General features: G+C 39.9%; 1 protein-coding gene across 1 annotated transcript; it reads left to right on the top strand.

The window, feature by feature from the left end:
- Nucleotides 1-27,911, top strand: ACTR3 (ARP3 actin related protein 3 homolog). The gene is made up of 12 exons (XM_021399125.1): nucleotides 1-198; nucleotides 14,488-14,543; nucleotides 18,484-18,608; nucleotides 19,146-19,256; nucleotides 20,745-20,840; nucleotides 21,654-21,761; nucleotides 23,443-23,586; nucleotides 24,275-24,448; nucleotides 24,977-25,069; nucleotides 25,569-25,694; nucleotides 26,519-26,602; nucleotides 27,011-27,911. The coding sequence occupies exons 1-12, from the start codon at nucleotides 155-157 to the stop codon at nucleotides 27,104-27,106; spliced, it is 1,257 nt and encodes a 418-aa protein (XP_021254800.1). The 5' UTR covers nucleotides 1-154; the 3' UTR covers nucleotides 27,107-27,911.

Here is a 27,911-nt window from a genome sequence, read left to right as displayed (position 1 = left end):
GTCAGCCATCTTGGGCTCGCCGGGCCGTGCGTGCGGGCGGGGAGGAGGAGCGCCCGCCTTGCGGAAGTGCCCTCGCCCCCTGAGCCGGAGCCGAGCGAAGCCGGAGCGCTCCCAGGGCTGCCCGCCGTCCCCAGCACCGTCGCTACCGAGGAGCATGGCAGGGCGGCTTCCGGCCTGTGTGGTGGACTGCGGCACGGGGTGAGCGCCGATGACAGCTCGGTGCCGGCGGGGAGGGGCCGCTGCCGCCGGAGATGGCGGCGGGGGGCGTGCGGCGGCACGGGCGGGCTGGGCCGGGCCAGGCGGGGGAGCAGCGCGCTGCCCTCTCCCCTCGCCCCATCCGCTGGCGTGAGGGGCGGCCCCGGCGTGCAGCCCGGGAGGCCGCGGGGGCTGTGCCCGCTGCCCGCGGCGCTGAGGGCGCGGTGCCGGGCGCTGAGGGCAACCCCGCTGGGGGCGGGCGGTGCTCCTGCGGAGCGCGGCACTCGGAGCTGCTGGCCGGCCGCGCTCTCGTGGCGGTGATTTTCTGGGTGTTCGGCTCATGTCATTTATTCTGTGTTACTTCTCTCAGTGGAAGGGAGAAAGGAAAAAAAAAAAAAAAAACCCCTCCCCCGCCAGTGAGCAAGCGCAGAGGAACTTCCTTAGTTTTGTCAAAGCCTCTTCCTGCTTTCAGGCTTTTATACCTTATAAGGCAGTTTTTAGTGTCAAACCTGAAGCAAATCCATTTTAGAAACTCTTCTTTTTCTTTAGCAGCGCGCCAAAAGGTGAAGAGGATGGGATGCTGGTGATGTGCTGCGTGAAGCACGGTCCTCTGGGGAGGGAGCCCCGGGGTTCGGCCCCTCCAGCCCTGCACCCAGTGCTGGGTGCCCTGCGGAGCTGCAGCCCAGCCTGGGTGCTGCCAGGGGTCACTGGGCCGCTCACAGCAGCGCTCAGGAAGTGAAAACCACACCGCAGCCGCTCTGTGCAATGCGGTTATACAGATAGAATGTTTCATTTGAGCCCTTCTGCATTGGGTTCTTTTTGGGAAGAGAAGTACCGGCGTATGGGCAGAGCTCTTCCTCTTTGGCTAGCACTGATGGTTCTGAAACTTGTCTTTCTGTTTTGTTTCTCATCCGTCTTCCTGCAAGTAATGGGGGAAGTTTCTGGGTGAATGCAGCCTAGGGATGGATGTTAACAGGACGCTTCAGAAAGGGCATGTTCATCTGAAATTGAAAGCACATCCTTGTCTTCCCTTCCAGAAAATTCATTTGGTTTAAGATATTAGTAAGTCTCTCTTGAAAGAAGAGCAGTTGTATATGTCTGTAATGTCTGCATGTTTAATGTTTGTGTGGAGAAGTCGTACCTGTAGTTAGAGCAAGAGCGAAACCCTTACATTTCGTGGGATAAACACAGCAGGAGTGAGTGCGTGTTGTTGCGTGTAGTGGAAACATCTAGGTGTAATATGATGGATCGGCCTCTTCTCCCAGGTAATGAGCAATAGAACGAGATGTATTGGCCTCAAGTTGTGCCAGTGGAGGTTCGGGTTGGATATTAGGAGAAGTTTCTTCTCTGAAAGAGTGGTAATGGAACTGGAGCAGGCTGCCCAGGGAAGTGATGGAGTCAAAAGCTGTGGAGATTTGACACTGAGGAATGTGGTTAGTGGGCATGGTGGGGGTGGGTTGAAAGTAGAGGCTGTAATTGCTGGAGTCAAGAGATTCACTCAGAGCTTCTAGTGATGCTAACCAGAAACAGCACACTGGAATTCAGCTGTGCAAGAAACCACACCATCTTCTTAATGTGAGAGGCATGCCAAGGGACCCGGGAGGTAAGAACAAATCTTCCCAGAGAAAGTCAGTAAGTGCACCATTAGTCAACCATGTTGTTCAGGGCACGCTCTAATGTTCTGTTATATGCTGCTGACCAAATCTCCCTACTGTACTATTTTATTTATTATGGTCTTCAGAGATCTCTCTGATGTGCTGTTTTACTGTCCGTCTGGGTTTCTTTGAAAATGGCACAAACAGTTCTGCTCTCCTGACTTCTGTTTCTGATGCATTTCATGGTGCGAGGTTCCTCTTTCTTGAAGTTCTGTTCCACAAAATTGTGGAGGGAGACTTTTAATTTTGGAAAATGACAGAGAATTTGGCATGTTAGAGTTCACTGATTTCAGTAGATAAAGGTGTGAAGTGGTGAATTAACAAAATGAACGAAGGAGAAATCTAATGCCTGAGACAAAGGGGAAACAAGTGTGAAAAAGGATGTAGTGAAATAGTCATAGTAATGAAATGGGATGTGGTAGCATAATCGCACTGAGTTCTTCTTCCAGTGCAACCCTCCCTCCTCTTTACTTTTTATTTTTGTCTTCTGGTGCGCCCCTCCCTGCCCCATCTCATTTTGTGTGTCTAAGCAAGGTTGCTACGCGCAAACTATGTAAATGTGCTCTGTGCAGATCAGCTGAGGTCTCAGCCATGGCATTGTCTCTCTCTTTGATTTTGGTAGGTGAGGCAAGTTAGAGAGAGGCCCTGAAAACAAGGGGAGAGACTTTGTAAGTGTAACAAATACAGAAGGGTTGAAAGGAACTGTCTTGTTAAGAGCAGGCAAGATTTTGTGCCCAGATTTTCCAATAAGTACAGGATGTTTTGGAGAGCAAATGGGCAGATGTAGTGAAATATTAAGGGTGTCTTCCTGCATGTCATTCATGCATGTATGCGCAGGTTCAGTTGTGCAGTTTGTTGATGTGAGTGATGGGTGTGATTTCTTTTTTGCCAGCTAACGTTGAGGGGAAGGAAAAGGGTGAGAGAGGGTGCAGGTGGCTCACTTGTGCTTCTCAGCATCAGCCTCCACCTATGTTAAGAGCCCCTTTCAAAGCATAAGGGGAGCAAAGCATAGAGAGGGTTAGGGAGAGAGTGCCATACCTGTTGTCTGATGTCTTAACAGTTAGTCAAATGTTTTAGGGATGGTCCAGGTACATGTCATGCAGCTGGAGCTGGCAGATGGGTGAAGTCAGAGACATAGCAATTGGATTATGGGTGCAGCAATAATTCTTCCAGTGTTACATTTGTTGTTTGGAGAGGTGCATTCTTCGCAAGTTCCAGTGCATTCTTTGCTTGACCAAACCTGCTATCTAGAAAACAAGGTAATGAGTGCCTAGTAAGAGCAGGTAAATACCTGATTGCTGCCTGAAAAAACCTACTTATTTGAAGCTGCTTCTCCTTAATTACATAATGAGGTTACAGTGGTGGAAATGATGTATCAGAAGAGCTCAATTAGTTTAAAGGAGTTGTTAAAAACGGTCATTTCTTTCTATAATTAATAGAATTGTCTGGCTTAGTTTTAAGTATACTGCATCTGTAACACGGTGTTGTAGATGTTACTGTCAGGAAGCAGTTGTCTGTGTTAATGCTGAATGTGATTTAGCTTGGCTGCTGTGAACGCCTTTCTTTCCCTTCTCTCCCCAAAATGCAGGCACTGTCTCCTCAACAATGAGCTGTGAAGTAGCACCTGTGTTTCAGATGGCCAAAATTCCAGTTCTCAGTTTCATACACTGGTAGATTTTTATGATGTTTGCTAACTTGTAGATATGCTGTGAACTGTACTTCAAGTTTAGCGTGTGGAGGGATGAGGATTATGTACATTTTAAAATACAAAAAAGAAATAATATGGATTTATAACCATAAAGGTGTATGAACAACACATCAAAGAAAGGAAAAGCCTCTTAGGCTGGAGTCTAATACCGTGTATTTTTGTGTATTTGAATTGTTCTTGCTGTCTCTATGGGTGAGCACAGAACAGCCTGTAAATCGTGATTAAAAGCTCTTCCTACGCCACTTCAGAATTGAGCTCGATTAGGCTGACATCTAGATTTTAGCTGTCTTTCTGTAAGTGTTGTGAACTTATTTTTTTTCTTAGTATGAATTCGTGTAACGCTGAATTAGCTCATCTGGGTGGCAGCTAATTGCAAACATTCAAATTAATGGCTCTGCAGTTGCTCTGAAGTAAGTGGCTGTGTAACCTACCGCGGGTCCAAAATGAGAACTTAATTTTAGCAGTGAAAGCAGTTTGAAAGAAATGGTTTGTATTTTCTGTCCTAAACCTTCCATTTTCCACAGGCTTTGTGCCGTTCTAGCTCTCAGGTGGACCCATTACCAACCCATACTTGCGTGTTGGCAGTAACTTTTTTCTAACGTACCCCAGAATTTGTTTTGTAGGCATGGTTGTATATGTTAGTCCTCCGAGTAAATGAGCTTATGTGATGGTGTGGGAAAATTTTTTTGTAGTTGCTTTTTGGCGTCTCCTCTGACATGCCAAGCAGGTCGCTGCTTTACTTCCATTATACAGGCTACAGAAATGAGTGTACTGTTTTTTCTTCCTTTTCTTTCCTGCACGCTAGAGGAGAACTGAAGGTTTCAGAGCTGGTTTGAGGAAGCCGTGCTGTGCTGTTCACTCAGGGGGTACTTGAGTCCCTCGAAGCCAGCTGAGAGCCTGGAAGATGGAGGCTGCTGGGCATTTCCAAGTTGTCTTGAAGCTACCAACTTTCCTGGGGAGATGATCATCTTCCTGAGAGTTTCCTGGGGAGCTCCTGTAACCAGTTTTCCTACACATGAAGGAAGGCTGATCTGCAGTGTATGATACTTCAGAGAAGCTGGAGCTGTGTCTTTGTTGTGAGTTCACTGCGGGTGCGTGTGGCAGAGCAGTTACTTCTCTGGTTAATCTTCATGCAGCACCTGCGTGCCCTCATACTCTTAAGTAGAGCAAAGTTTTTATTGGTTGAGTGCTTTCTAAAGGGAAAAATTATGACAAGACAGTGCTGTTCTATTTCTCTTTTTGGTTTTGACCTGGTAGCGTCAGTGTGTGAGATCCATGAAAATCTGATAATCTTCAATGGGCAGCAAATATACATGAGATGAGAAATCCAGTGCTATAAAACAAAGGTAAAGGGAAGGAATAGCCTAAATTTTGTTTGATCTACAGCTTTAGATATTTAACATCTTAGATGCCTTAGACATAAATTTCTTTATCTTGTGTCAGGCATTGGAAGGACTTTTCTTTCCAAACATTAAAACGCGGGCTATTTCTACAGATTTTCAAATCCTGACTGCTATTTTATGAATTATTTCAGTGCTATGATATCCTAACAGTTAATATTTTCATTAGATGTCTTGTTCTGACCTTTCAGGGGTTCCAGTGTTCATGAAAACATTCTCTTTTGGGATGAATTTTCTCTATTTTGTGTCATCCCAGAAGTCATTTTTCAGAACGGAAAGCATGAACAAAGTCATTCCTTAATGGAATATGGAAAAATGTTCTTCCAGGATTTTAAGAACATCTTTTGCTTGCCAGTGAATGAGTGGTCAGGGAGGGAGGAGGAAATGTTTCATCCTTAGTACGAAAAAAGGTGTTGTGCTAGATTGAATGTTATGGTTTAAAAAAAACCAACTGTTTTAAATAATTGCAAATGGGTTCAGTGGACCCATGACTGACCCCTGGTGTCTCTTAAATTAGTATATCACCATCCATGTTATGCTATAAACGCACAGAACGTACAATATAGCCAGGAATTGGGTTTGAAATGTATATTCTTTACCTCCACACTGTCTCCTTTATATTCTTTTTTTTTACTCTATATAGGAATTCCATTACAGTGAATCAGTTTACATCTTATTTGAACGCATGTCAGAGGCCATCTAAGATTTGCAGTGCCCTTCTGTCTTTCGGATGGTGCTTTTCTTCCCACTTAAGCTTGGTATTTAAAAATTAAAAAAAAAAAAAAAAGACAAGGGGTGGGATGAAGGGAAGCAATTCTGAGTGGAGGGCAAAACCACTTCGCATCCATGGGCTGAATTTAATGATAAATGAGCCCCTTGATGTGCAGCGCAGCTCCTAGCTGTGTGTGGGGGAAGCTTGCACAATAAGTGAGACTGGAGCATGGCCCTGGTGCTGATGACAGGTCTGAGGGCGGGGGTGGGTGGCACAGGGCAGGAGCTCTCCTTGTTGCTTGCTCGTTGGTTATTACCTTGGCTGAACGCTTTGCCCAGAAAGCATGCTGGCTGTGGGAATGTGATGCGTGTTTGAGCATCTGAATTGCTGAAAACTCAGTTTCAATGAACTCAGAAATACTGTACTAGCTCCTGAGTAGTAATCCAACTTCTGTATTATTGTATAGGCATGTACAAGAAAATGTGCAGTTGCTCTTTTAGTTTATGCAACTGACAATTTCAGCGGGATGAAACAAAATGTTGAAAGATCATTGCAGACTTTCTTTAGGAAACGTAAAAAGACTTGGATTTCAGACAGTTTTTTATACTTTAATCTTGGACATTCTTCATTTAAAGACTTGAATGAAAAAAAACAATCCAAAGGCAAACTAAATAAAATCGTAATCGCTAATGAAATTTTAGTTCTTTGGTTTTGCTCAGATAAAGGAAATCTTTGTGGAAGTCACTGAACTAAAACAAATATATGTAGGTGTACAGATCTAATGGATATCACTGAGTAGACCCTTACAAAAAATGCTTTGAATGCAAACCTGTAAGTCACCGTGTCAGAGTTGTTTTAACCATAAGAATGAAGTTTCTCTCATTCCCAGGTGTTCTGTTGATATATTTCCTTAACTTCTTTTAAAGAAGTTGGTTTCTAGGGAGGATTATATCCAATATGAAAAGTCATTATTTCATCCACCGACATTCTGTAGGGTAGGATTCGTTTCTCATCTTGTTCTGAGCACGAGGTTGCATTTTTAAGCCTAGACATAGAAAAACTCCAGGTAAACTTAGATTTCTTCTTTTTTCTCCTCTTCTCAGGGCTTCTTTTTCTCTCTGTACTATTCTTGTGGTCGCTGCAAGTGGCTGCAGCTGTGTGCCGGCTGTGTTTGGCACGGCCGCCTGCAGCCGGGAGGTTGTCTGCTAATGCTCCATTCCAGTTGTATCCCGCTACCAATGAATGAATCCAAATGTTAATAATTTAGTCAATGCAGCGTCTCATCAATCTTTTCAATAGGCACTTTTTTTTGTCATGACTTGCTGTAGGTTTCCTCGTGCTGTTTATCATCTGCAAGAACTTTCACAGTCTGACTGCTTGCATGTTTGCCGACTTGAGAATGCGTGTGATCTCACTAAATGAGACCCGCTTCTTTTATTAAACCAAAGTTCAGTGATGTATTTTTGTCTGCAGCTTAGTAGGGCACATCTTTCTCCAAGACAGCTGTTTCTAATTCGAAGCCATTTCTTATTAAAAGTGTGGTGTAACGTGATCCATATGCACACGGGTATTTTAATGCACTGTATTCTTGATATCAAACACCTGGCTACCTGCTGGAGTGGTGGGCAGTGTTCTGGGCCCAGAGAGTCTCACAGGGTTCACCGTGGGCTCCTCAGCTCCTCTCTGTGACTCGTTGGCCTGCTGGGTTTTGGCTTAATGCTGCTGAGGTTTTGCTGGTGTGATTGGGTGACAGCAGAATACCTATTGATTCAGGGCTGGAGCTTTCAAAGTAGCAAGTACAAATGATCATCTCTCTCTTTCAATCCGAGGTAACTAGGGTTTTAGCCACTGCATTGTGTTTGTTTGGAAAAACATCGCAATTGCTCTGGTTTTCGTAAGCAGTGGCTCCTGCATCGTGGCTTCAAGGTTTTGCCTATTCTGTTTGCACAGGCCTGCTGCTGGGAGGTGCTGGTGATAAGTGTCTTCAGGCACCAAGATTTGTGTACTTGGAAATTGTGTTTTGATTGAACCGATCCTTCTTGTTTCAGCTGTTGAAAATTATATATAGCTGATCTGTTTTGTTTTTTTTTTTTAATGTCTGCAGTGTTTGGCTTATTTTGAGCAAATGATGCAGAAAACTGCCAAGTCAATCTCCTCCTCGTAATAAATTTACAGCACAAGCGATTAGCTGTGATGACTTCTAAACTTGGGGTATTGTTTCTGCATTATTTGGACACTTCACATGGAGTAGTCAGGCTGTTGAAAGTGCTCAGAGAGATTACATACAAATTAAAAACAAATTTACTAAAAAAAACCACCCCAGCAATATCAGTTAGCGCTGTGTGGGTGTGGTGTAACACGGAGGCACTGTTAAGATGCTTGTTAAAATGATTTAGTAGAAAGGTCTCAGAGGAAGCAGTAAGAAAAAAAGAGAGCATTCTGCTTTTGCCAACACAAACCGCTTTCATTATACAAAGATAATATCCAAGGCCTTTTGCTTCTCTCACTTTGAAGAAAATGCATTCAAAGCAAAGCTGACGCTTTTCTGCACTAAAGGACGTGTTAATGTTAAATATCCGAATTGGATAGTACAAATATAGGTAAAATTCACTGGGACTACACACTGAGCTGTTACCATCAGTGCTCAACCCGCAATCTGTCGGTCTTAGGTGTTTCAGTACGGGGTGGTTTTCAGGTATGCATTTCGTGACTCAGTCGTAACGTGGAGTTCTTGGGGATAAATGCATCTTGCTGTTTACATGAGGAGAGGAGAACTTCTGCAGTCGAGTTCTCCGTGTGGTTGGTGGGTTTTTATTTGAATTACTGATGCAAGTAAACACGGAATGAATTTGAAGATGGGTTCTCTTCTGTTCCACCCAAATGTTAGTAAAGCTGGGAGCAGTACAGCATGGTAGCCCTGTCACCTCTCTAGACTGCTGCTAATAGGATTTTCCAGGTGACAGTTTTAAAATGCATCTTGCTCTGAATATTCTGTAGTACTTGCTGCTGCTGCTGCTGCCTTTGTGCTCCTCTTGTGCACCCTGAGGATTCTGTTCTGTCTGCTTGTGGCTGTGACTTTGTGTGTTTTATGTAGCTCTTCAAGCTACATTTCACAAGTAGGGCACCGGTATCTTTACTTTGAGTTGTAGATGTAGCTGCTAATAAAAAGCAGAACAGTGTTTTTTGTCAAAGATGACTTACACAGGTGTGCTAAGAGACGTTAACCTTTATTTCTCTGTTTTGTCATTTTTGGGGCACTCTGGTGTAGTGGAAATATCCCTCTTTACCACCCCGTGGTGTCTTATCTACACCTTAACAGGATGTAAGAATGTAAGAGCATTTCTAATCTTGTGTTCTTCCATTTGTACAGCTAATTCTTCAGCTTTCACTATTGATTCCTTAAAACATTTCTGACCAGCGGATGTTTTAAAACTTGATCTAAGCAGTTGCTGTTAAAAATGTGAAGCAGCAATATGTGAAAGATGATCCATATTCACTAAAGATATAAAGTGGTATGAAGGGCATGACTCATTCCAAAGACTTTTGCTATCTTGTGTTTTACCAAGGACACTTGAAGAGAGATAGTAAACTAATTTATTAATGCAAGTTCCATTTTCCTAATATAATCACTTCCTTCGGGGACTGCTGATGATCTGCTGCTGCTTAAGCAATTTGCACCTGGTGCTGGAGCTTTTTAAAGGGCCAGGATGGCTTTCCTCTGCTTCACCATCTATTTCCTGTCATTTCTCTCCATGGGGGCTCAGGAGATAATTGCTTCCCAGGTTTTTCAGTCTCATCTGGATTTCAAGGAGGATGAAAGAAGAAGAGCAGCAAATAAAACTGCAAAGGCTCGTTCAGGCTTTTCGGTCAGGCAGGGCGTTGTGTATAAAAGCTAAGGGTTCATCCTTGTTGGAGAAGTTTTTCACTTTTTAAAGTCAGCTTTTTATCAAAAGACATGAGACAGCTGAGAACTTACAAATCGTGACAATGTACCAGTTAAAACAGGAAAAGATATTCAGTTGTTTTTGCTGAAATTGTTACCCTTGTTTTTTTTTTCATGTTGTGCAGCATTCTTTCTTCAGCAGAGTGGGACCCCGCATGTTTCTAGCAGTTACCCAGGTGGCAGCAGCTCCCTGGGTTGCATGGACAGGCGTGCTGGAAGGAGCTGGAGACTGACAGGCAGAATCCCTTTCCTTTTTGGTAAAACCTTGGCACTTTGGCCATGTGATTTATTTCATTCCCTTTTGAAAATGCAGAGCGTGCATGTGTCCTTTAGAATCGCCTCATCTTCTGAATTTTCTGTAGTGCTTTTTCAACCTGCTCATTTAATTACAATTTTCCTAGAGTTGGGGTAACTTGCCAGCAGTTAGTTTTGCTGCTACTTACCCACCTGCAACAAAGAATTTACACACTTCAGGAAACTAAAGTGGCATTTGTCCTGTCTCGCATGCTTTCTCACTCTGGCCTGCCATGAAACTATGAAATCACACTCTTTCTTGTTTTTATCTTGAGCCATTCATAATGTCATTTACTTAATAGTGCTAATATACAATGTAGAGACAAGTAATGCCTGAAACTTCATATATGAAAATATTAAAGTAGTGTTTTGTGCACTTATTCTTCTGTAACGTTAGTTATGCAGCAAAGTGCGTCGAGCTATGACAGAGCAGATCTTTTAAGGCAAACTTTGTTTTAGCAGGCAGGTTCATGTGCAGATATTAAACTGGTCTGTGCTGGTGTTCAAGTAGCATATATGGAGAGCATATTATATTATATTGAGCATCTGGCTTCAAACTGGAGGAAAATAGTTCAGTTTAATCCCAGTCCTGAAAGTCATGAAATTCATTATCTATATTGAGTTTCAAATATTATGAGGTGGGGGTGGCTTCTTTTAAAACACCCAGCATGTTTCTTTTAGGTGGCTGGGATGTGGTCCTGTGCACTGGGTAACATGTAGCAATCGTTGCTACTCCCATTGGCACAGTATCATTTGCAAAATTCACATAGGTTGCATCTTGCCAAATTAGGGTATCTCTGAAGTATCTTTATCTGTACCATCCTGGAATAAAATAATTAAGCATCCTTTAGAGTAGGGATCAGAGCTCTGACCGTACCTCCTCTCTGCCTGCACTTGGCTATCTCTGTCTTGGTACAGAGCTGTCTGCAAAATCAGTAGGATATGGCTTGTTTTGGGCTGCCCTGCTTCATGTACTTCTCAGAGTACAGAACAGATACGTTACCTCCAGTTCCTCAGCCTTTTGTTACAACTGCAGTTGTGCTAGAATTAGGGTGTGTAATTTGGGTGGATGTATGCAGAATGACGTTTGTTGCGGGCAGGAAAGAAATGGAGAAAAGGCACGTGGTCATGGCTTGTGGCTTGCAGACAGAGGCTTTTTAATGACATTCTTACTTAAGTTTTTGCTGTAAGTGCTGTTTCCTTTCAACTTTAAAGCTGCATGACTGATAGGTAAGTAACATTCAAGTGAACTTTCCACTGACACGTCATATCATAGCCTTAGAAATATCCATTCTAGGTGAGAGAGCAGGAATGAGAGAGATCGCATTGGTGCAGTGATGAGCTTTGTGAAGAGCCTTGTGTCTGCCCCTTCTGCAATCTCATGCAGATCGGCACAGAAACTGCTTCTGAATTCCAGGGTGTGAGTCTGAGGTTGGTGGCACTGTGGGGATGCTCCTGCGCTGATGGTTGAGATGCAGATTAGCAAAGTGCGGAGGAACCTTCATTAGCTTCCCCTTTTTGTGGGGTGAATATCACACACACACACACACACACACACACACACACACGCACACACGAATGTGTTCTGTAGGGCTACAGGTAGCTGAAGGTAGAGAAATGCTCAGAAAGGAAACATCTGCATGGTGGAGGTTGGATGCAGGTTTTCACCTTGGGGATTTTGGTAATCAGTTGTGCTACAGACTTTAATAGAAACCTGAATGGCTAACTTGTGTTCTGTATGAGTGGAAGGTGCTCCTGTTGCCTTGTGGGCACATGCAGCAACAAGCAAAGCTGTGACTTGCTGGGGAAACGTGATCCACTGTTGGTACTGCCTTATCAATCCTAATATCAGCATTTCTTCAGTGTAGGACAGGGTGTGCCTTGCTCCCCTGTGAATCATCCATTACTCAGACACACGTTGCTGTGTGTGAACTGCTTTGTGGAAGTCATATATTGTAAAATCTGGCTTGCCCAAAGTACCACTTCTTTTTCTGTGTGATTTAAAAACAGTTTACTTCAAATGGGAATGGTAGAATAGATCAGATCGATCTGAGCAGTACTCCTTTTTGCAAAGGTAAGTTAAGGAACGGTTTTATTAGACTATACATTGGGAAAGCTGAAGATTTATATTCACTTCTAAAGTTTATTTTTAACCCCATTGAAACTTCAGCATGTATGGACATGGTTATACGATGGTGAAGCTCGTTGTTCACTTGGTGTGCTACCCCTGACCCTGGCAGCCCTGGCACTGCATGGAGCCCAGTGGCACCAGGCACTGCAGACAGGGGAAGGCCTCAAGAGGCAGAGGGGGAGGTCAGGCCAGGTTACTGCCCTGACCTGTGGGTAGGTGATGGTGACGTCCTGCTGTAGAGAATAGCCTGGCAAGGAAGCTGTGATGTACTGGAAATGTGAACCATTGCACTGGGAGCTGGACTGGAGAGCTGCTGCTCTAACGCTTTATTATTCAGGCACCAGAATCCATGTGGTTTTCTTCTTTGTGTTTTTTCTCCTTATTTGGAAGTCTAAAAATGGGAAACTTTTTTCCATGTGTCAGAAGACTTTTTTTTTTTTTTTCTGCTGAGTAGGCCATAGTATTTTTAGATGTGCTGATTTTATGTCTGAATACAGTCTTTTTATTTCAAATGCAGCTTGACTGTTTTCGGCTTGCTGGATGCGTGTACGCTGGGTGATTTCCAACACCGCAAGCAACCAAACAGTGTGTTACCTGCAACAGATCAGCTTTTCTTTGCCTTGAAATACGGAATTTAACAGCCCAACAGTGAATTTTTTTTATTTTTTTTTGCTTGTGAAGGCACTTCTGGTTTAGTGGGAGGTGTTTGTAGCCTTCAGGGTCCAAAGTTCCTCTGTAGGGTTAGCTGTAAAGTCCTGCGTGCCGCAGTTCCTGGTTTGCATGGCAAGGTGGTGGGAGTGAGTCAATATTTGCTGGCCTTCATTTTCTCTCAGAACTGAAAGCTTTATTCTGCACTGACTGGTTACAGAAGCATCAAACTGTGCAATTCTTTCTTGAGATTTCCGTTAGGGTGTCTAAGAAAAATTGCAAAAATGGTTTTCATATAACTTGAGCCTGCAAAATGCGAGGTGCCTGTCCCAAGTTCAGGCACGTACATACAATACATAATGCTGATCTGCATGAAGTGTGCGTTTCTTCTTGGTGTTTAATTTACTTCCTCTTCCATTAAGTATTTTACTTTGCCTTTTCTTGTCCAGTAAGAGTTACTGTTGGTCAATACGACACCAGACTTTTTGTGCAGGAGTTAGATTCAGTGATCCTTATGGGTCCCTTCTAGCTTGGAATATTCTATGATTCCCACCTGTTAGTGGGTTATGGAGAAGATGGGTTTTATAGCTTTTAAAATGTTTATCTTGCAAAGCACTTCTCATTTTAGATGAGATCCTATATAAGCACCTGATCCTTTCTTTAGAATAGCACTTCTGGCCCTGCTCTGAGGGACACAGTCACTGTTGGCAGGAGAAATTGTGTAGGTGTTTGGGAACACGTGAACAGCTGTGAACGCTCCTCTAGCTTGGAAAAGCCCAACCTGTTACTGTAGCTGTTGCCTAGCATTTTGCTGTATTGTTGACATAGATTTATGGGTTATTAAAGTTACTACTGCCATACTGTTACTACTGTGTTGCTTGAGATCTGCCAACTTTGTATTTCATTGCTGAGAACTGTAGAGGTGCTGCTCCAGTGCTCCTTGCTTTTGCTGATGGTGTTGATGCAGTTGGTGCAGCTTCCCATCAGTATAAAGAAACTGCAGGCTCCGTTCGGTCTGCGTTGAACTTCTATGCAGGCTATCACTGAAATTCAGTGTGTGTTTTGCTTTACACATTTGAGAATCTGCTTGTGTTGCTCCGGTCTTTTGTAACGCTTCCAGCAGCTGGATGGGTTTGGTACAGTGAATTTTGTAATCCTTTTTTTAATTGGTAATCTTGTCAGTTTTCATGTTCTATTGTAATAATGGCTATATATATATCCAGAATGCATTCTGGAAATGCAGTGGGTAGAGGTCTGTAGTTCTCCTCTTGCTCTCTTTAGTCTCATGCAGCACACTAGGAATATTTTCCATTTATTAAATGGAATTTCTCTTGCTACTGCTGCCTCTGACATCTGTTAGCACCTATGAGGCACGTTGTGGGTGAGCGCTGTCAGTCCTGCACCACTCCTGGCTGGCGGCCCATGGGCAAGGGGAATTTTTCCCCTCTAGTCGGCAGCTGCAACAGTACTTCTACAGCTCGTGTTAATTGTATGGAAATGTGCTATGGAGCTGCTGATGGCTGAGCAGGGAGGAACAATCGCTTTAGTATTTAGTTTTGCTCCTAAGCATTGATGAACTCAGTGATATACTTGGTGTTTAGTAGTGCAATTCCACTTGAGTAGAACTTGGCAATATTCTGAAGTAGGAAGCACTGCTTTACCTCTCAAAGAGGTTTTCAATGAACACACCTCTCTTTCCGCATCAAAAAGATCAAATCTCCCTTTTCTTTAAAAAAAATAAAAAAGTGATCTTTATTTGTGGTATTAAATATTATAACCTTAGCTTTTCTTGCCTTATCAGGTATACGAAGCTCGGATATGCCGGTAACACTGAGCCACAGTTCATTATTCCTTCCTGTAAGTATTTGTTACTTGTATTTGAAAACTGAAATGACTCTTAACGGTTTACAATGATTTCTTAGCAATTTTTACAATGGCACCTGCTGTACAAAAGAGCAGTTAGAAACGAGCAAATTGTCATCACTCCCAGGTCTTTTCAGACCTGTTGCTTTTTGTAACCGATTCTCAGTTTAGGAAGATACATTCAATAAAATAGCATACTAATATGATTTCAGTCTCTAAGAAGTTGACTTCAAATGTGAAACAGTAGCATGGCTGTATTTGTTTGTTAGCAGGTTCTTCCCCTGCAGATAGATCAGAAAACACTATAGGTGATCATAACTAGGGAAAGAATAATAATAAAAAACGGAGTGTTTTAATCCCTAGCATTTTAGCTGTTACGCTTTCTAGGTATATCTCAGTATCACAGCTGTGCTGCTTGATTTATTATGTTTTGCAAGTGTGAAAGTAAGTTTTCTTATTCTATGTAAAACTGCTTATTTACTCTGTATCTTCTGAAGTGCTTCTGCCACTCCAAGGGATGAGGCTCCAGTCTGGAGTAGGGCTCAATCAGTTTTCTTTAGAAATGCTTCACCTTTTGACCTTCTACACCACTTGGCACTTTGTCATTGTTCATCTCTGCCAAAATACTCAAGTATTACATCCTGATAAAAAGACACAGTACACCCAATTTTCTTTGTAACTACAACAGGAAAGGAGCTGGAAGTAACAACACTTAAGCACAATCAGTGCAGAAAAGAACTTCTGGTAGCTCAGGCTCTCTGGGTGGGTACAAAACGTGCTTCGAAAAGTGATTTTCACAGAAAGATTTTATGAACTCAATGCATTCTTCTGTTTTTATGCATGAGAGAATCCTTTCCATGTCTTCTCTATTGGCTTCTAATCTGTAGTTCTGTATTCATTGGTTTTTCCAAGTATCATATCGTTTATTCTATGGCTTATACGATTGACAGTTTGATCTTTCACACAAAAACTTAGTTTTAACATTAGATTTACTGAGCCATATGAAAAACAGCTTTGATTACTCATGATACTTCATAACCAATTTTAATATAGAAAAATCATTAATTTCAGCCAGTTATGGTTTGCATGCTTTTTTTCCTGCATATTCAGGTTGGTTCATTTAAATTGAAGATTATTTTCTTCTTGTACAAATTTATACAAAAGGGATCTTTTTAAAATAGAGGAGAAAGGGTGGGGGGTGGGGAAATTAGATTTTGGATAGTTTTTAATATAAGTCTATATAAAAAATACAAAAAAAAAGAAGCACTTCAGACTAAATGTTCCTACAGCTGAAATGATCCTTGCCTACAGTTCTGAGTTTACATTACAGTTTTGAGTTTACATTAATCCTCTGCCTCATATGAAGTAGATTAGCACAGGTGTAATCCACATTAGAGAAATTGAAAATAGAGCATAACAGCAGTTAACTTCAAATGTTCCAGAATGCTGGATCTTCTCAAGGTGCTTTGATGTTGCAATGTTTTCTTAACATTATCCGCAGTTAAGATGTGTTCTGGTTTCTTCTTTGATTTCCAGGAATGGTCATGTGGTCATTTTGTTTTATCAGGTTTTTGCTTTTCCTTTTAAAAACTGCTTGCTGTGGAACCAGTCAGAGCAGCATTCCTTCTCCCTTGCTCACTTGCTGCTTATCTTATTTGCTTCTGGTCTTAACGAAGTTTTATCTCACTCTTTCATATTGTGGTCTTGGCTTAATTCTGAATATGCTTCTGTAGAGATGACAAACGCTTGCATGAAAAGTGAAGTAAGTGAGAATACAGTGGGTCAATTCTTTGAAGAAACTTGTTCACTGTTTTCATTGCTGTCTGCTTTTAAGATCTAGCAGATCATTTGTCTTGCTTGATTTTTCTTTCGCTTGATCCCGTTAACCTGTGTTAAAATAATCAACTTATTTCTATAAGCCAGGAGTTCTTTAAATCTATTATCAGTTGGAAATTATCTATGATAATTGATGTGTTAGATGACCTTTTCTTTATATTTAAAAGAGGAAAAAAATGGTTATTTTTTTCCTGAAAGTTCATATTATTGTGCTAAGCCAACCAAAGCCAAAGGCCCTGTGGTACTGTTGGAGTGCTGCCTACCTTCCACACTGTTAAAGCAAGATTTATGTTCCTGTTTGTGTTTTCACACTGTAGTTCTCGATTCTGGTTATTTACTTCTTCTCACTTCTGACTTTCACAACCAGCTCTGACCAGCTGTGCATTGAGAGCTCTCAGACTGTAGCAGGGTGAAGCCCGTGGGATATGAAAGCTTTTAGAAAGCCGTGGCAAGTGCTGATGACTTGAAACTACATGAAGATAACATACATCTGGACAGCGAAGCTGTCCCCAAGTCTGCAAGCCCTGAAAAATATTTGGCAAGATGCTGTTTTTGCTTGCAGCAAACGCTGGCCTTGCAACATCTCCTTCTGCACAACTTCAGCTTCTTCTTCTTACCTACCCCTCTGCTTTTTGACTCCAGCCCTCTTGCTTCCTCTCTCCTCTCGTGTAAGCTGCTACAGAAGCTGTGGTACGATGCAGTTTTTCCCCTGAAGAGCTCAAAGTAATGCTTTTTGGTATATTTGTTCAGTTTTCTGCAGCACTTCAGTTTCACTGGCTGTGCAGCTCTTCTATTGCTGCACAGAAGGGAGGAAAGGGGAGAAGAACGGGGCCTCCCAGTGCACGTGGGTGCATTAACCTCCCATGCTACACATTTCCAAATCCTGTAGCTGTGTGACCCCAGGCTCTGTGAGCTTGGCTTGGTTCTGATCAAACTGCACTTCTTAGGTGAAGGTGAGGATTGAAATAATTCTGTCTTTGAAGGAGTTTTCAGATGACAACTTTTAAGTAATAGGGGCTGATATTAATATTTGGTTCCTACTTCTGCAAATTTCCCCCTTGTGTAGAGGTCAGCATTTTAAGAGTTGGAAAAAGTGCAGCAGATTTTGCTGGCACTGTGACCCCAGTATTCTGGGACCAGATGCAAAAGAGGAGGGAAAGGAACATCTGTGTTCCTGTGGTATCTCATCACTGATCCATCTTCCCTGGGTCTCGTGTTTAGCCTTTGCAGTACTTCTCTAAGTTTATTTTCTTTATTTGTAATGAGTAATTATCCTGGAAGGAATAAATTACCAAGATGCTGTCTCTTAACTTTTGCCAATTATTCCTTGAAGTGAAAGAGATTTATAGTACTAAATGAAATTTTCCATCCTGTTCTTAATGATAAAATAGGAGCAGGGTTAAAAGGAATAAATTAAACAGACTTGGATAAGTCTATCTAAAGATGCATGATGTAACCATACAAATTCCTGTTCTTTACAAAGTATTCCTTTTCTTTTTTCCAACTTTGTTGTTTTTCTGCATGTGTTACGTCCTTTCCTGTTTCTTCCTTCCTGTTGTCTTATGCATGTTTTTTTAAGTTGCTTTTCAGTCCTTTTTGTGAGTGCTGTACCTCATCTTGATAACGTGTCCACAGATCAAATTGGTGGAAGTGAATATTTATATGGCAGTAATGTGTTTTTTTCTTGCTCTTGTCTTTCTTGCTTTTCTTGCTCTTTGTGTAAACCCTACCGCTGCCTTTCCTTTCTTTTAGCTGTTAGTAGCTGGGGATGCAGAAAATCAGTCCATTTGTTGAAGAAAATGAAATCTTCAGGGATAACTTCAGTGATTCTTTTTCTATTTTTGTCTCTCCGGTTGCCTCTTGAGTACCTGACAAATCAGTTTTTAGGTCTGTGTTGTGTTACTTTATAAATCTTAATGATGTCTACCTATGGTTAGAATTCAAATTATTGATGTATCAGCTTTTCTGTGCTTATGCCTGAACCAAAGGGTGAATAGAATTGCAATATTTTTCTATTTCACAATCTTAAGGTTCCTTTTTTCTTTTTCGTCAGTGGTGGATGCATAATCTAAAATATTGTTTGTTTTCTTACTTGAAGGTATTGCTATCAAAGAATCAGCAAAAGTGGTTGATCAAGCACAAAGAAGGGTTTTGAAAGGTGTTGATGATTTAGACTTCTTTATTGGAGATGAAGCAATAGAAAAACCAACTTATGCAACCAAGGTACTGAGAGGCATTTAAGTTTTCCAATATTCTTAGAAATCATGAGGCATACAGTAAAAAACTTATGAATATTTTTTGGAGAGTAATCTTATTTTCTTATAAACTCTTGTAATGATTTGATATTAAATCAGTTTTACTGACCTGCAAGGGTCTGTGGGAATTGGGGAGGAGGGACCCAATATATTTCATAACAACGTATTTCTTTTGAAGTGAGGGGTGGCTGAGAGAGTGTTAAGTGAAGACTGATTCTTTCGTGTTCCTTGAGATGTTCTATCAGCCACATCAGAATCAGGATACTGGCCTAAGGGGATCCTAAGGTTTATCCTCATACCACTACTCCTAGTACCACCATTCTGTTGTACTGAGAAATACTTAACATATTGTTTTTTGAAGACCAGAATTTCAAATAGATGTCAGGTTGGGATGGGGACAACCTAATGCAAGGGTTTTAGATGTAGATAGTATACCTCTAATGCAATTAAAAACATTGTTTTTCAAGTTTGTTTCCAGTTACATTTTGGTATTGTTCTCTAACAGTGGCCCATCCGCCATGGTATAGTTGAAGACTGGGACCTGATGGAAAGGTTTATGGAGCAAGTAATCTTTAAGTATTTAAGGGCAGAACCTGAGGACCATTATTTTCTTTTGGTAGGTAAAATTATGTCATGCCTATGAAATAGTATATGACAAGAATTTTGTGCTGATTTATGGAGTAGTTCTTAAGTATGAATGTGCTTGTCTTGAAAAATAAAGAAAATATAAATTATGTGAAACTTTCCTGGCTTGGCTTATTGCAGTCACATTTCTTTAACTCTCTGAAAGTGCTAAAAGCCAGTGAGTGTCAACTGCAAGCTTTTTTTCCCTCCTTTATTTTCACCCCATCACACCTCTGCCCCCTCCCTCTTTTATTATTTATCTAGTGAACTCAGCAATGGTGCTTAGACTTGAGTACCTCTATGTTTTGACTTCATGTAATTGCAAGAATTTTGTTTTAATAGTACTGCCACCTGGATAGTGTATCTAGAGTGAAATTTTGTCCCCTTTCTTTATGATATTCATGAGGATTGATTGTGATACACAGGCATATCAGATTTGAATTGAGGTCAGATGTTCTGAAGCCTCTACTCTTCCTTAGCATTTCATTTAAAGCCGTTGAAATAACAGTATTTTTAAGCGTGAATTTTATAGCACAAGTTTGGAATTGAGTGCATTGGTTGTTCTTGTTTAAGAAAATCTAATACAGCTGCACCCTTGAAGCAGATGTAATTAGATCGAGTTGCTCAGAGCTGTTCATTCAAGCTTTGAGTATCTCCAAGGGTTGAGGTGCCATAACGTGTGGGCTGTTCTCCCACTACTTGACCAACCCTCACAATGCCTTTTTTCCCTCCTGGTAAGTAAGTAGAATTTCCCATGTTGCTGTTGGTCTCCGTGACCTCTTGTTGTACCACCTTTTTGAAGGTCCTGTCTTTACCCTTACATGGTTGACACAACAAAAGACAGATGCTTTTTTTCAAATACTCTGTGGTACTATTCAAAATGCTCTTTTAGAGGAGAGGGTTGATAGTATGCATGGTACTCTTAAGAAGTGTATAGTATATTATAGCATTGTGTGCTGTTGTTAGCTGCTCTGTTAAGCACGTTTCTGCAGCTGGTGATAGAAACTTTCATTTTATAATCATCACCTCTTGAAGAAAAATAGCTTTTTTCTTCAGTGAATTCCTGTTTTTCTTCAATTTCTGTTCTCTGTGTGCTAAAACGTAGCATTTGATGTGTTTAGGTTTATAAGTTCTTGATTCTTTTGGAAAGCATGGGTTATAACAAGCTGACCAAGCCACAAATGGAAGCATTGATGTAAATTTTTAAACAGTAACTAATGTTTTTCATTTCTGCTTTTTCCGTTTGCATTCAAATCACTGTGCTTTTGTAGTGTGACTTGCATAAGTTCTGTTCGTGTCACGGGTGTTCCTGGATTTTCTTCATTACACCATTTGCATTTAATAACACCCTTTGCACTTGACTATTTTTACATGCCCTTCTTGAATGACTCACCTTTCAAAATTTAGCTCTAGGTGATTTTTGAGAGAAGTTTAAATATTTAATTTGCATGCAAGTAAAACATTTTTCCTTATTTCATAGACTGAACCTCCATTAAATACTCCAGAAAATAGAGAATATACTGCTGAAATCATGTTTGAATCTTTCAATGTTCCAGGACTGTATATCGCTGTTCAGGTAAGTGCAGAGCTATTTAAAGTCTTGAGTGATGCTTGGAGCATTCTTTTGTGTTTTTGGTCACCGTTTCCTCTGCTAGATGTTTATCTAGGTCTGTTACTCAGTTCTAGGTATAGAGTAAGGGCTCCAGACACAATGCAAACTCTTGCTGCACCTTGGACAAAACCCACCATGATTATAGTAGCAGGCTAAGTAGTGTGTCCCTCACAAAATGAAGTAGCAAGAAGGGTCTTTATTTTGAACATGCCTAAAAAGCATCAGAAGGCAAAAGCTACCCTTCTGCAGTCTTTTTTGTTGTTGTTGTTTGAAAGCTATTGCATATACACATTACAAAATCAGTTTTCCATGCTGAAAGTTACCACAAGAGAATTTCAAACACTTTTCATTAGCAACTGTTAAGAAGTTTCTGTCAACAGGGGAAAAAATTGAAAGCAAACTAATGGAACTTGTTTTGTAAACAAGATTTCAGACAAAGGTTTTTCCTGTTGGAACACATGCTAAAATACTTCAGGCTGTCATAAGGAAGCACTTACTTTGTTCCAGTGGATTTTAGATTTGAAAGAGTAACGTAATTCTGGGTGATATTTGTTCATAACTTGCAGAATAGCCAAGAATCACACTTGAACTGGAAATTTGTAACTTGGAGATAAGGAGAAGAAAGTACTATTTAATGCAAAATAAAACATTTTTTAATACCTGGAATGCTCGTTAGCTGGAGCGTATCAGAAGGTGGTGTTGGAAGCAGTAGCGAAAGGTGACATCTACAATGCAGTGTTTTCACTAAGAATCATATTCTGTGTTCTCTTTTACAAGGCTGTCCTTGCCTTAGCTGCATCTTGGACGTCAAGACAAGTAGGAGAACGGACACTGACCGGCACAGTTATAGACAGTGGTGATGGTGTCACTCATGTCATTCCTGTGGTAAGTATACTTAAAAGCTATAGAAACAGCCTAACTGGAGAACAGTTTGTCCTTCAGCTTCTCTGAAGTTCTCATTTATACAGTTCTAATGTATAGCTGGGAATCATGAAAAATGTCAGATAACTTCCAGGGTTGTAGGTATGGGTTTTTTTCACTTGTTTGGTAGCGCAGGAACTCTTGAAAGAACTTTTCCACCCTGAATTTGTCAGAGCATGTTTTTTTTTTTTTTTTTTCCATTGATTGATCCTAAAAGATCACTGCAAGGCTGTGCTAAATGATCAGTGAAACTGCATTGCCTTAGCATATTTGCAGTCTCTTTAGCTCATAAGGGTGAACGTGTTCTTTACAGTAGGCAGACCAAAAAGTTTGGAAGCCACTGTTTAATTCTGTCAGCTCATAATAAAATGTTACATCTGCCCTTGAATATTTTCTATCATTTATACTTTTTCTCCCTCTGTGTCATTTCCTACCTGACTAAAAAAAAAGAAAGGCTAGTTAATGCTGAAGATCTGTTCCAATATATTGTTTCCAAAAGCAGAAATTGGTATGATTGTTTAACATTTATAGTTGCAGTTTCTTAACTTACAAACTTGTGTTCTTATGATAGGCATGTATTTCCTTTTACAAAAGTACTTATCAGAAATGCTATAGTTGGAGCATTCAGCAGTGTTCTTCTATTTTGAATGCCCATCTTTCATTGAGGAGGTAAATGTAAGTCGAGGCACCAGAAACGTTTTTTCTTAGAAAAAATGAAGTTAGATTGTATAGATTTTAGTCTGTAAAAATTATACAGCTTTATCATGCCTCAGTAACCTGAGGTGGTTTTTTCTTTGTTACACCAAAATAGAGCTTTGATTGTGATCAAAACTATGTTGTAATGTGGAAATTTCTTATAGATCTTGGTGGAATACAGTGGTGAAGTGTTTGTTCAGACTGCTCATCTGAGATGGCATATTTTTAACAAGGCTTACAAAACAATTGAGACTTCAAAGCTTGTTTGGCTGTTCTTTTTAATTGTACTCACAATAGTACAAATGCCTATTTAAAACAGTTGAACTTGTCATGTGTTGTGGAGTTTTTTGAATGCTTTTGGTTTCTGCATTTAGACTGGATATTTTCAATGTCCCAGTAGTGTCCTCTAGGATGAGTATGAATTGTAAGGGTAAACTGATGGATGAGTATGTGCCGGCCTGATGCTCTAAGCCTTCTCAGTTAATGTGCTCAAATGATGCATTTTCTCCCTGCTCACAGAAAATCAGTCTTGGTTCACATGAATTGTATCGTGACTGTGACTATGGAGCCACATCATTTATTCTAAAGTAATAATGTATGGTATAAGGTTCCTTGACCTTTTTGGTAAGAGTAGCCTCATTTTAAGGCAAAAATAAAGGCTAAGGAATACTGAGTATTGCAATTTGTCTGTCTTGCATATTAGTGACCTTTCTGTTCCTTATAACCTTATAATACTTTTGAACAAAATGCAAAGCAAAACACTTTACCGAGTAATATAAGGTCTCTTGAGAAATGGGCTTCATATACTTAAGAGCCAGTCTTAAAAGGCTTCAATCTCACTATCACAGGTAGTGAATAGGAGTTGACACTCCATGGCTCTCCCTGCTTTCTAAGCTTTGTTGGAAGGAATGCTTGTCAACGTCTTTCTCCCAATTAATTTTATTTACAGGCTGAAGGATATGTGATTGGCAGCTGTATCAAACACATTCCAATTGCAGGGCGAGATATAACATACTTCATTCAGCAGCTGCTGAGAGAGCGAGAAGTAGGAATTCCTCCTGAGCAATCCTTGGAAACAGCTAAAGCAGTGAAGGTAATGTGAACTTTGCAAGTGTTAAAACTGTTTTAGAGTTGAGTTTGATAGCGGTTATTAAAAAATACAATCTCTTAAAATCATTTCCTTCCCCCTAACAGTGCTGTTTCTAATGAATATAAAAATGTCTACATAACATTAAATACATACATCTTAAGATGTGTTGTTGAGTTGTATTCACTTTGGCCCAGGATTTCGATCTTCACTTGACCCTCCCCTTTATTATTATTATTGTAATATTAGTAGGAGGTATTAGTGGGATGTGTAATGTAAAGAGCTGTAATTACTCTTTATTCTTGCTTAGCACTGATGTGTTCTTTTTTATGGTACAAAGCTATCTTGAATGATACTCAGCTTCAAGTAGGCTTAAGCATTGTTTCTATGGCAATTCTTTAGTATACTTTAGAACTCATTTCTCAACATTATAGAGATTGAGAGGGGAAAAGAAAAGTAATTTAACCCAGCAAGATGTGCTGCTTTCAGTGCTGCACAGAAATGATCTCCAGTAGCAGAGCCATTATTGAACTGTATGCAGTAGATGTCAGTTCAGCTGCTTTTGAGGCAGATTTTGTGTTTGCCTATTTCAAAGCTTCTAAGAAGGAGTTACTACACTTCTAAAAGTATACTTTTGTTAAGGAATAACAGAAAACATTGTATGAACTTGAAATTGTGCATCTTTACTTCCCAGGAACGTTTTAGTTACGTTTGCCCTGACTTAGTAAAAGAATTTAACAAGTATGACACAGATGGTACAAAGTGGATTAAACAGTATACTGGAATTAATGCTATCTCAAAGAAAGAATTTACCATTGATGTTGGCTATGAGAGATTCCTGGGGCCAGAGATATTTTTCCATCCTGAGGTAAGTTGATGTGAATTGTCTTTACTTCATTCTAGCTGCATTTTATATTATAGCCTACGAATAGTATTTGTAAATTTTTGAAGTGGTTACTCAAGGTAAAATTTCTCCTTGTTTCTAAATCAATACCAGATAGTGGGTGTTGTTAATCTCTGTTCCAGTGCAGGGAAAAATGAAATAAGAATAAAGCTTTCCCCTGAATCCCTGCTTTCTGTCAAAAAGTTTTTTTTTCCTGTTTCGTGTTTTTCTTCAGTGCTTGTGATCTGGAAGAGCATGTATTCTTTGACCTGGTGTGATTAACAAAAACTAGGTAGGAGAATAGCTGGCAAAACAGATACTTCAGGTTCAATATTCTTTCAAACCTTTTAAAAATGGCAGCAAATACAGCTGATGTATCTATTCCATTAGTTTTTTTCACTACATCCCCAATATAATAGGATGGTTTATTCTTTTCCCCTTATTTTTAGCCTTCTTTTCTTTGCTGTATGTGGTTCTGCATGTTGACTTGGCTGTTTTTATTCTTGGTTGTAGTTTGCTAATCCTGACTTTACGCAACCAATCTCAGAAGTAGTAGATGAAGTAATTCAGAATTGTCCCATTGATGTTAGACGTCCTCTGTATAAGGTCAGTAGCTAAAATGATATTTTTCTTTAGTACTTGTTCTAGAAGGATGGTGGTTTGTATTGAAATCTGCTGGAAACTTGGTTTAAAAAAGAAAACATTCTAAAAGTAGAAAGTAAACCATTTTCCTGGAAAGCAGAAGGCCTCATGTTCACATGTATCTTTTCAGAAAGGGATATTTCATTGCTCAAGGTAAATTTTAATGAAATAAAGGAAATTAAAATCTGAGGTGCACTAAGATATAAATGGATTTTAAATCACAGACAGTTTTAACGTGACAGCCTCTTTGAGGATTCGTATTCTGTCATGCTTCCTGTGTTAAATAACTTAAAACGGGATAAAAGCATACCTGTATGTTTGTAAATCTATTTAAAAACAACAACAACAAAGGAATTTAAAAAAAAAAAAAAACAACAATTTAAGAAGTGGATAAAGCTGGAGATGTATATTCTTAGGATCATTTTTTAAATTGCATTAACGTCTTTATTTTTGCTCTAAACAGAATATTGTCCTCTCTGGAGGCTCAACCATGTTCAGGGACTTTGGGCGCCGTTTACAGCGAGACTTGAAAAGAACTGTTGATGCCAGACTGAAACTTAGTGAAGAACTTAGTGGTGGCAGACTGAAGGTTAGTCCTTGTAGCCAGTGCTTTTAACAAGCATCTCTCTTCTTAATTCAGGTTCTTTCTACTTTTGACCTCTGATCTAATGTTTGCATTTTTTTCTGGTAACTCAGAATGCACAAAGGACACTAGCAGGTTAAATTAGAGGGTTTTCTTAAGGCAAAAATCAGGGGATCATCTCATTTATTTTTAAGTATTGAAATAGCTAGACAAGTTCAAACAAAACTTTTTTAAAGTGTATAATATGCCATGTAGACAAATCTGAAGTTTGCTATACAGTTTCCTAGCTTCAGTAGTGTTCTCATCTATTTGTGAAACAGACTTTAGGTAGTAGTTCTGACCACAGCTGTGATTTAATTGGTCATAGCTACGTTTTTTTATCAATCTGTAAATAATACATTGTTAAATTAATGACAAGAAATTGAAAAGCTTAAATTTCTGTGAAGTGCTTTTTAGAAAGGAGTAGGTAGTAAGGGTCTGTTCTTGCAATTGAAAAAACAGTACTTTGACAAAATGGAGCGGAAAATTGAAGGTGGATCATCAGAGAGGAGAAAGCAGAGCAGAGCTCTTAGGAGAAAATCGACATGAGTGCATCTCTTAATATCTGATAACATAAAGAGCTCTTGCTACTAAATCACCACTTAGTTCTTAGTCAAGGTTGTACAACTGAGAAACTGATAGTATAATTGTATATTTCCATACCCAGCATTTAGGAAAATGGTAGTTTGTGGTAGGCCAACTTGGAGTACACATTCTGTTTAAAAGATTGCTTTTCTACCACCAAAAATTAAATATATTTAAATACATTCCATTTGCTTTTTCTTTTACAGCCTAAGCCCATTGATGTACAAGTCATTACACACCATATGCAAAGATACGCCGTTTGGTTTGGAGGATCAATGCTGGCTTCTACAGTAAGTTAGCTATAAAGTTGAATATGTTTTAGCCCTGGGTGTGTTTTTTGGAGTGCTCATCTCTCCTTCATTTCCTAATAAATGCAGTTGGGGATTTTCTGATGATTTTTAGTAACAAGTATTACCCATCCCCCCCTAAGCTTTTGCATTAGGCTTCAAAGGTCTGAAAGAACAAATGAAAACTGAATTTCACTTTCCTGTGTGACTTTTTTTTTTTTAAATGGTGCATTTTGGATTTCTGATAGAATATGTGGTTTGCACCGGTGTTTGGCCATGTGACAAATGACGTTAATTTCAGGGCTTAGAAGTTATCTGTATTGGTTCTTTTCCCATTTGCTATATAAATGTTAGTATTGTTAAGCTCTGAGGTGTGAACACCGCTGACCTTTTTTCTCTTCCCCTTTACAGCCTGAATTCTACCAAGTATGCCATACCAAAAAAGATTATGAAGAAATTGGTCCTAGCATCTGTCGTCACAACCCAGTGTTTGGAGTTATGTCTTAAAGCTGACCTTGCAGGGGTCAGGGATAGGGAGGTGGGGAGGAGTCTTTCTGATTACTTGTTTGTCTGATGGCCGGTATTAAGATAACAAACATGACTTGACAATAAGGAAAAGACCAAACGCAATTAAACAAGGTTATTTTAATAAGTGTCTCAACATGCGGATGTAGTGGAAAGCCAAAATGATCACGTTTTTTCTTTAGATTGATTATTTGAACCTGTGCGTAACAAAGTGGATTTTAGTTCTTTCTGTGCCCTGATATTTTGTATATTAATGAATTATCCAAGATTTGATGGGATTTGACAGTGTATAGATAGTCAGCTCTCTAATGCTTCAGTTGTATCCTTTCATGGGTACAAAGCTGGAGTTTGTTTATATTTCTTACTTTTTTATACTTTGAGAAAAAAAAATACGGATTAAAGAAACTGTAATATTTGAGGAAAAAAGAATTTGCCAGTGACCATCTTAAAAATAAATTAAAAAATGAAGTAATCGTGATTTATGCAACTAGTTGTTGCAAATCACAACCAGTCTAAATCCTGGGTTCCATGCAATGCAAGTGCTTTTGGAACTAAGAAGCTACTATCTTGGATTAACCAACGCCTGCCTAGTGCTTTCTGATTACTCGGTGCATTTTCATTCTATCTCTTGCTTTAAAAAAAAAAAAAAAAAAAAGACAAGACAAGACTTGGACCAGTATTGCAGTTCTGTAGTGTCATTTCTAATTAAAACCAAATAATCAGGTTATCAAAGTCGGTGTATTTAAAGCCTAACACCATTCCAATAAAGGCACAAAATTTCTTTTTA

This window comes from Numida meleagris, chromosome 5 (assembly GCF_002078875.1).
Source record: "Numida meleagris isolate 19003 breed g44 Domestic line chromosome 5, NumMel1.0, whole genome shotgun sequence".
NCBI lineage: Eukaryota > Metazoa > Chordata > Aves > Galliformes > Numididae > Numida > Numida meleagris.
This window is presented reverse-complemented; position numbering and strand designations above follow the sequence as displayed.